This window comes from Aegilops tauschii, chromosome 2, assembly GCF_002575655.3.
Source record: "Aegilops tauschii subsp. strangulata cultivar AL8/78 chromosome 2, Aet v6.0, whole genome shotgun sequence".
NCBI classification, from domain to species: domain Eukaryota; kingdom Viridiplantae; phylum Streptophyta; class Magnoliopsida; order Poales; family Poaceae; genus Aegilops; species Aegilops tauschii.
The window spans coordinates 155,301,462-155,310,852 of NC_053036.3; the positions used below are offsets into that span (position 1 = coordinate 155,301,462).

At 42.3% G+C, this 9,391-nt stretch overlaps 1 protein-coding gene across 1 annotated transcript; it reads right to left on the reverse strand.

The window, feature by feature from the left end:
* Nucleotides 1-132: 132 nt before the first annotated feature.
* LOC109764546 (uncharacterized) lies at nucleotides 133-8,789 on the reverse strand. Its single transcript, XM_020323346.4, has 6 exons — nucleotides 8,382-8,789; nucleotides 7,812-7,874; nucleotides 7,484-7,548; nucleotides 5,166-6,203; nucleotides 3,027-4,054; nucleotides 133-960 (listed from the first exon to the last, which is right to left on the reverse strand). Exons 5-6 carry the CDS (start codon nucleotides 3,803-3,805, stop codon nucleotides 315-317), a joined length of 1,425 nt encoding a protein of 474 aa, XP_020178935.1. The 5' UTR covers nucleotides 3,806-4,054; nucleotides 5,166-6,203; nucleotides 7,484-7,548; nucleotides 7,812-7,874; nucleotides 8,382-8,789; the 3' UTR covers nucleotides 133-314.
* Between the last annotated feature and the right edge of the window lie 602 nt (nucleotides 8,790-9,391).

A 9,391-nucleotide genomic window follows, 5' to 3' on the forward strand; every position in this document is an offset into this window, starting at 1 on the left:
TCCAAGGACACGTGCTGGTTGCTGCACGGCCGTTCTAACTAGTGTGCACCTTTTCCCCCAAAGAATAGCATTGATCAGAAACGACATATAAACTGATGACACGAGTCTGAAAAAGAACTGAACGAACGAGCCTGAGACGAAGGATACACTCAATTGTGAAGTCACCGGTTACAGCCGTTAACATAGCTCACTGCACCCATCAAGTGTGCTTGTCAGGTAACAACTTCTCACGCTTAACTAATCTAAACGAGCAACAAGTATCCAAGATACACGAACCATCAAGCCAACCCCAGTTACATTGCAAAATTCTCCGTCTAGGACTGCATGGCGTCATCCCCATCTGAATCCCCTTGCACTTCACTGAACATGTAGTCGCTCTGGCTGTCGATCAAGAACTGCGTCGATCTCTTCACGTCCAGAAACAGGTGGTACACCCGGCTTATGTCCTCCATCTCCACCACCTTGCCCTTGCGCTTCTGGCAAGCCAAGCCGGCCGAAGTGATCAGCTGGATCGCGTACCTGAGGGAGGTCTCGGTGCCAATCTTTGTGAGCAGATCCTTGCCCTCAGCAGACATTTCAACGTCTTCTTCCTCACACCTGATGTCTAAGATCTTCCGGATCTCCTCCGCCGTGTATGGTTGTGTTGTGATGATCAAGAGGCGGTCGAGGAAATCCGACGGTATACCATGTGGTGACCGGTAGTTGGTCCCGCGTATGGTTGTGATGCCTCGATTCGTTGCAATAACGAGGATCGGAGCCATGTCATTCTCCAAAGCACGGTTCAGGAAGGAGAAGCATTCAATGTCTAGCATGTGGACTTCATCAATAAACAGAACGCCAGGGACAATCTCAGCCTTCCCTTCCTCTCTCCACTCGGCAACTTTTGTGTCGATCTGCTCCCTAACCTCTGCACGAATCTCACCGGTGTCACCAGTGAAAAGTGCAAGGAAGCCTTGTGTCCTGAACAGGAATAAAAAGATAACAAAAATGAGTTGGTTGGGGCATTTAAATTCCCAAGGTAAACTACACTCGAAGTCTAGAATATGCATATGAAACAAAATACTCTTTTGTATCATGTGATGTGATCAAGGATGCGATGGGGAAAAAGAAAACTTTGCTGGTATAAGGAAGATTGTAACAGAAAAGTTTGAAAAGGTTCAAAACTATTCAAAGCAGCAGTGTCATCTAAGAGAAGTATAGAATAATGTCAATAGTTTGGCATCAAAGACCTTCAGGAATAAAAAGATAGCAAAAATGCCACGGTAAACTACAGTCGAATATGCATATGAAACAAGATACTCGTGTATCATGTGATGTGATCAAGGATGGGATAGGGGGGAAAACTTTGCTTGTATAAAGAAGATTGTAAAAGAAAAGTTTGAAAAAGTTCAAAACTATCCAAAGAATTAGTATCATCTAAGAGAAGCATAGAACAACGTCAATAGTTTCACGGAGAAGACCTTCAGCTAATAACAGCATCAATATCAGTTACAGATATCAACGGCTGCAGATATCTGCAGAATGTATGGATGCAAAATATGTCTAGCCCATCTCTGAGAACAGCTTCTATTTCCTTGTACAAGTATCATCTAACTTGTACCAATACTATTGACTTATGTTCATAGAACCATGTTTCTTTACATGAGCATCCCTGTAACAAACTGGAAGCTGCAAGATTTCACAGATCATTTCTTTTGTATAAGAGTGGAAGGATCCGGCTGGATAAAATAGCACTCTGTATTTCTCTATGAACTAAAAAGCATATCAGATCCCAGTTTGTGCATCCAGGACTAGATGCTATCCAAGGAGACCACCTTTTCAAAGGTATCAGCTAATCTTATGGCATGAAAAAACTATAGTACGCACTCTCAATTGCACCTTCGAATTACCCGCATAACTCTATTAAATTCAACAGTTGTTAACAGGATTGGTGTTTCGCAGGGAGTGGATATTGATTACAGGATCTTAATTGCCTATAATCTAATCTCAGAGGAATGATTTGCTAAAACCAATAGCACATCCGAACTGTGGCCTTCCAGGGAGTGGATATTGATTGCAGGATCTTAATTGCCTATAATCTAATCTCAGAGGAATGATTTGCTAAAACCAATAGCACATCCGAACTGTGGCCTTGTAGGTATATTACAATTAGCTGGTCAGCAAGTTTTTTAACATTCGACCAAAATGGTGTGACGAACATGAAAATGTGGTATATACTACAACACTGTTGTACATGAAGACATGAAAACTGATCATAATTTCTACAACCAATTTGGTTATGTCATGCATTCCATGGAAATATGCCTACGACTTAAAATACATTAATCAGAAGTCTCTGCTCGAATTTGTTCCAAATTAAAGCTCAGAGCAAGACTAGCTCGAGTAACTAGCAGTTAGATGATCTTATTCACTAACAGATAATTATGCATGAATCAGTATAGGTAAGGTCTAAAACAACAATAGATTGGCATACTAAAGCAGATGCTTCACAGTTCAGGATGTGGAAGTGAAGTATAAGTGAACCATTAACATAGGGTTACAGTATCCTTTGCTAAGCGAATAAGTTCCTGCAAACAGTAAAAATACTCCTTTCGGCAGATTTTTTTATAATAATACAAAAATAGTTTGTTGGACGATGGATAGTCTATCACAGTGGTTACAAACACACACACTAAGCATAGCCTGAGTAATTCAAAGTCACCAACAGTTATCCTACTTATTAATAGGTTTTAGTTCACGACAAGAATTATGGAAAGGAGGGAGTAGAATATAAAATCTTTTACACCTAAATTTATATATAATCCTTCTGGGAGACGTGTAACTAGCAAGTGTCCTCTTGTGGCAGTAATGAGCAAAACCATGCGCCCTTCAAGGTTTCTATCTACTACATCCTGAAGGTTCAATGCAAATTCCTGTCGAGTTTCTAAAGGTAAGGAACGTGGCTTAATTGTTGTATGTTCAAACACTTCATATTTGACTCCAATTCTCTAACTAGGACAAATTTCTGCGAAGGGGCGTGGAGTTACCTGCTATTGATGACATCAATCTCATGTAAGGTAACGCAGTGCATAACCTCCTTGCGCTTCTGGAGCTCTCCTTCAGGGCACTTCACAAACTTGGTGTGGGCACCAACGGCATCATAATCCCGTGACCTCCCGATGGAGCGGCCAAGCTTAGTAACCTTCCCGGAGGCCTTGTCGAGCGCAATCACATCCCCGCTCTGTACCTTCTCCTTCCCCAGGGCCTCAATCATCTTCCCACCCAGCTCGTACACCGTCTCCATGTCCGTGGTCTTCAAAGTGAGCCTTCCAGTCTTGCCGGCCGCGGTAGCACCTGAAGGTATGCCCGAGCTACTGGCGGAGACAGGGCGGTCGATTGAGATCTCAACGACCTCGCCCTCAATGATCTCCGCTTCCTCCTTGATGCGAACGCCAATGGCGCGGCGGAACGCCTGGGTGAGCGCCTCGGTCTTGGAGAGGTCGAGGGAGAAGAGCTCGGAGGCAGCGACGGAGGCGAAGGGCGTCTCGGCGCCGAGCGACTTGGCGATGCCCATGGCGAGGGCGGTCTTGCCGGTCCCCGGCTGCCCTGCGAGGAGGACGGCGCGGCCGGCGATCTTCCCCTGGCGGATGAGCTGGAGGATGAGTCCAGCGGCGCGGCGCGCGGGGAGCTGGCCGACCATCCCCTCCGAGGCATCGCGGGCCTCGATGGAGGAGTCCAGCCCCAGCCCCCGGATGTGGGAGTGCGCACCTATCCGCTCGATGCGGGTTAGGTCGCGGCTCTCCGACAGCCGCTTCAGCTCCGCCATGGTCACCGCCCGCCGCCGCCGCCGCCGCCGCCGCTTAGATGTTGCCCTTTTTCGTGAGATGGGGGAAGAAGGTTTAAGGCTAGAAGGGGAACGAGCTAGGGTTTAGCAGTCGCCGGTCAGGTGGAGATATATGGAGGCGGAGGGGAGGAGGAAAAGAGGGGGAGAAAAATGAGAAGAGCGGAAGTGTGTTTGTCGTCTTGATCGTAATGGGCCGGTACCTTCAGCCCAGATGTAATGCTATTCCCCATCCTGCTCAGAAAAAAACAAGATAGAATTCCTTATTTGGCCCTTTTTTAAAATTTGGTTTCCTTTTTTGACTAAAAAACTTCCTTTTTTTCTCTTTTTGACACTTAAAGTCCATTTTGTTCCCTACGTGACACTTTCATCCATTTTTTCATCCGACGGTGTTAACTATGACGTACAAAGACAATTTTATCCCTAGTGGTAGTATATGTCATCAAGAAAGGGAAGAGAAGGAGCGTGAATATGAATGTATGAAAGTGTTGAGCGTTGGAGATTCCACGTTCAAATATTCATATGCACCTGCGCCCAACCAGTCGCGTTGCACAGCTCGATCCGCGAGAGCCCGGCACTCGGGTGCTCATGCACGAGTACGTGCAAAGCTAGCACAAGAAGCATCGACCGGATCAATTCGATCTCGGCGGAATACTCTGGTAACTATCGTACTGATTCGTGTATATACATGGTAGTGAGGAGACATTTTTTTGGAACGATTCGATGGAGACATTTTACTCGATGGAGGCGTGAGCTTGTGCAGCAATTGAAGCGCGAACACAGCTCAGGACATCACTCGTTGACATGTCAAGGTCTAAACTATCACCCGCAAGATTAATCTGCACAAATTTATACACTACAGTCTACAGTAGAGGCTGAATGGTTAGTCATTATTCCACTCATCATATTATTATTAGTCCCCCGCAATTTTTTTGATGATTAGTCATATAGTACTATTTTTTTATTTATCCAACCACGACAAAATATATCATATTGCCTCTTTGTTTGCATGTGAATAATCTGGTCACACTAGCTGAGTGCCCGTGCGTTACCACGGAACATAAATTTGGGTGTCACTCAGCATTGTTATTCACCACCAACGCTGATCCAACCTTGCTAGTTGCTCACGGTTATCAACGAACCCACGATAAGCCCTCTTGTAGCCTGGACAACCCCTCCTTAATGCGCCCACCTCACAAAATAGTATGATACGTTTTTCTCTATAGAATGTACTCCCTTTGTTACAAATTTCTCTCTAAAATGTACCAAAGTAGCCATGTACCAAAGTAGCCTGATAGACAAGTAAGAAGCAAGTAAGCAAATATTAAAAAAAGAGAACACATACCACATCAAACGAAGCATAACTGCATCTCAACATAACTAAATAAGCATCCTATCAAGCAGCCACATCTGATATGTCCATCTTCAATCTATGTTCTTCCAACTAAATATCTGCTATGACAAACTCATATTGCTCTGCATTTTCTGAAACCATATGTCAAAATAACCATGATTGCCCGTGCGTTGCCACGGAATAAAGAGCATGAATACTTTTTCTATTCAGAAATCGACTTTGAAAGAAGATAAACATGTTTCACTCTTCTATGTCTGTAGACCAATATCCACCCTCTTCATCACCTTACTGACATAATGACAATGATCTTCTTAACATCCCTCCACTTGTTTTGACAAAACCACATGATTTGGAAATGGAATAATAGTCACTTGAACACATACGTTGAATAATACATATGTACTCCCTCCGTCCGGAAATACTTGTCGGAGGAATGGATGTATCTAGTCATATTTTAGTTTTAGATGCATTCATTTTTACACATTTTCATGACAAGTATTTTCGGACGGAGGGGGTGCTTTCTAACAGTATCATGCCTTGGCCTCATGCAGACGTCTTCATTCACTCCTTGCTTTCGGAAACCTACTGCCCTCTAACCACATGCCTGTCTCATATCTAAAGCTCACCATGCATGATAAAATCAAATGAGAAATCAGAAAATGCACAGAAATTTAGAAAAAAAATCAAGGAAATCGCAGAAACTATGTCGAATTAAAACAATTAATAAAAAGTAGGTATTTAAAAATTTGAAATTTATCGAATCACATGATTTCTCTAGAATGTTTTTACTTATAAAATATTCTTGTGAATAGCACATAGGCAAAGCGCTGACAACAATTCCTGCAAGCTCTACAACCTTCAGCTCAGATGTACTTATCTCAGTGCAGAAGTATGCAGTCCCAACTTGGCCCTTCCCAAGCTTCCGACTAAGGATATAAATATAATGTTCCCTTAGGTCTGCCGTGTTCAGCCCAATGACAGAGATAGATGTTGGAACAAACCTTCCTTCAGAATCCCATAAATAGTGGACTGTTAAAACTTCTTCAAATGTGAGAGCAATCCTCTTCAAGGTGTTCATCAGCATACCTAGCTTAAAAGACAATATATTCTCTTCTGCATAGGATTTCACAAATGTACTTAGTTGAGTTTGTGTGTTCTATTCAAAACATAACATCATTTTTTATGGTTTTCTATTTTAACAATGGACACATGAAATACTTGGTGCATGTATATCCATATGAGATCTAACATGTAGTTGTAGTTTCAAAACAAAAATAAGCCATGAATAGTTATGTATAGTCATAGTTACCATGCCCTTTTAAATTACTCACCACCAAGTCCTAAGTAGCAATGGAGTTTCTTCCTTCGAACCAAAGAAGTGGTTTATAATTTGAAAAATAGAACCAGAAAACAATAGTGAAGATAAAACTAAGTTGGAAGAATGTAGATTTTTGTCCTCTTTAGTGAAGTCTGAAGACTAAAGTAGTACTCCCTCCGTAAAGAAATATAAGAGCATATAGATGTACTAATATGCAACACTGCATGAACTATCAGTCACATGTATATCAGCATCATGGTTTCCACTTTCCAGTGTTTTCTTAAATTTATCAATCACGGGTATATCAACATTATGTTTGCCTCCAATATAGTTATAGTGGAACAAACGGAAGTACTCAATTGATAGTGAAGGAACCAAGCCTGCAAGGCATGAAATGTATTCTATTCCCTCCGTCCCAAAATAAATGTCTCAACTTTAACTTAAGTTGAGACACTTATTTTGCTAGAGAGGGAGTATATAATGAATATAAATAAAATAACTACGATGTAGCACTAAGACCTTTGTAGTATTTTCCTTCTTGGGAAAAGGTTATGTGAACACAAGGTACATCTCGTATATACTTACCTGTGCCACTACCTCACTATAAAATGCTACATAAAGACATACGTCTATCTGCAGTGATTTACTGAACAAAGTCTAAAGATACTTAATGTTATTATTTTAAACACATACTTTTTATTTGAAAAACATTAAAATACTCTGTAGAAATTGTTATGATCAAGTGAAGTACACTTCATAACAATTTTATAGAACTAACTTTTTATATAAATTTGAGAGCAACATCTTAAGGCTGGAATTAACAAAAAAGGCATGTACTACATCCAGCATCATCTTAAGTAGCAACACACAGATATTAGGTAGGTGTGTGTACAGAAAGCTCTCGATTGAGCAGCATTTTAGTACATCATAGTAGCTAATTTTCAGGATATATTGGTCAATGAATAGTCGGAAGAAGTAAACAGATGGTTACCAAAAGTTTCGGCATTGTGGAGCTTACACAGTCTTCCACCTTATCCTGACCTTGGTATTGAATCACTGTTACAGCAAACACAAATATGGATATATCAGATAAAAATCAGAAAACAAGTTGCACTCTCTGCCAAAACCATATGCAATACCTCCTGTAGTAGGAGTATTTTCAGTAACTACTCTGATGTACTACTGCTCATAGTTTCAGTAAACAAATAAAATACATGCAGAACTAACACATGGGATACTGAGCAAAACCAAAACATAAAGAGGAAATTATTGCCAGCGAGAAATATGAAGTTAAGTCTGATGTACCGCTACAGCCATACGTGTAACCTCGTCAGTTATCCACCCCATCCGCGAAACTCTCTTCCGATTGTTGCCCCCGTGGCCTATCCATCACAACAAGAAGACTATATGTAGAGAATGGCGAAACAAAATAAACAAGACTATCAAATTTCTGCTACAAAGAACGCAAAACTCCGTCAGTAGTTACAAAACTGAAAAATATAATTTCTCCTACATCTACATATCAGCAATGATGGATTTACTATCTTTTTTGAGAAATAATCAAATTGTCAAATGTATAGAGAAATATTAGAGGTCCATGCCCATACCTTTTCTTTAACCTGAAAAATATGACGGTTAGCAGGGGCACATGAACCTGCACCGTACTTGGCACAAACCATGAAGAAATCACAGTAAGTCGTGAAATAGAAGAACAATATAACTTTTATTATTCCGTCTTCATTAGAAGTTATTCGATGAATTTGTATCAACAACAATAGTGCAGGACATAACCAAGAAATCAAGATCGGGCTCGAGTTCTGTATTAGGAACCAGATCAAGAAGAGAACTAAACAAAATTTCAGAGAGGAAAAGGAAGAAAAAGAGCTTACTGGGTGGTACTGTGGACTCAGTCGTGGAAGTCCTCAACGGCAAGAAGGAACCCCCAGCCGGCCGTCTCGAGGTCGATGTTGAGTAACACCAGGATTGGCATGGAGCCGTTCACGTGCTCCACGCGCAGGCCCGGGACGAACTCGTCGACACCTCCGCCACTGGTTAACGACGGGTCGGCGTGCCTGGGCGAAGGGAAGAGGCAGATGGGACCTCCGGTGACACCTCCTCGTCAAAGGACGGGCCCGCTTCCCATCTCTCGGCATGGTGTAGGGCGGCAGGGATGTTCGTCGCCTGGATCGGGGGAGATCGTGGGTGTCGTGGAGATGTGCGGGATTTTCTCTTGTTTTTCGTGGGTAGTTCGGGATTGGGAGAGAGGTCTTGTTCTGGAGATGGAGATTGGGTCGGGGAGAAGGTGTTGGACGTGGGTTCTGCCTTGTTTTTGCTTCGGTGTGGTGCGCGAGGTTTTCGGTAGATTTTTTTTCGTGCGTGCTATCGTACGAGGGGAGGAAAGGGCCGATCTGTGTTTTTCGGATGTGGATCTCGTACATGGGCCGAGTTGGCGATTTTTGGGCTGCTGCGGCCGGGCGCGTGGCCCTCGCGATGGTTTTCGTTCTAAGGGAGGAGGGGATCGAACGAGGTCGAACCATCACGACGTTTGATCCTCCTTTAATAGTAGAGATACTACACTAGGGGTAAAAATGTCTTTTTTGTCAGACTTAACACCGTTACTAGCCAAATCTGATGGAAGTGTCACATAGGGAACAAAATGAAATTTAAGTGTCAAAAAGGGAAGAAAAAGTTTTTTGGGCCAAAAAGGGAAGCAAATTTTAAGAAAGGGCCAAGTAAGGAATTCCCTCCAAAACCAATGCTTCTCCTCAAAAAACAAAAACAATGCTAACAGGCCGGATTACTCAGGTTCCTCTGTCACTCTGGAATACATCCATTCCATGTCTCATAAAAAATACATCCATTTCGTTAAAAGATTAAAATTTTCTTATGACGTCTAACA

Coding starts and splice junctions, on each gene's coding strand:
- LOC109764546 (XM_020323346.4), bottom strand. CDS start 3,805: ATGGCGGAGCTGAAGCGGCTGTCGGAGAGCCGCGACCTAACCCGCATC. Junction 961..3,026: donor ATTGATGTCATCAATAGCAG/GTAACTCCACGC, acceptor ATTCCTGTTCAG/GACACAAGGCTTCCTTGCAC.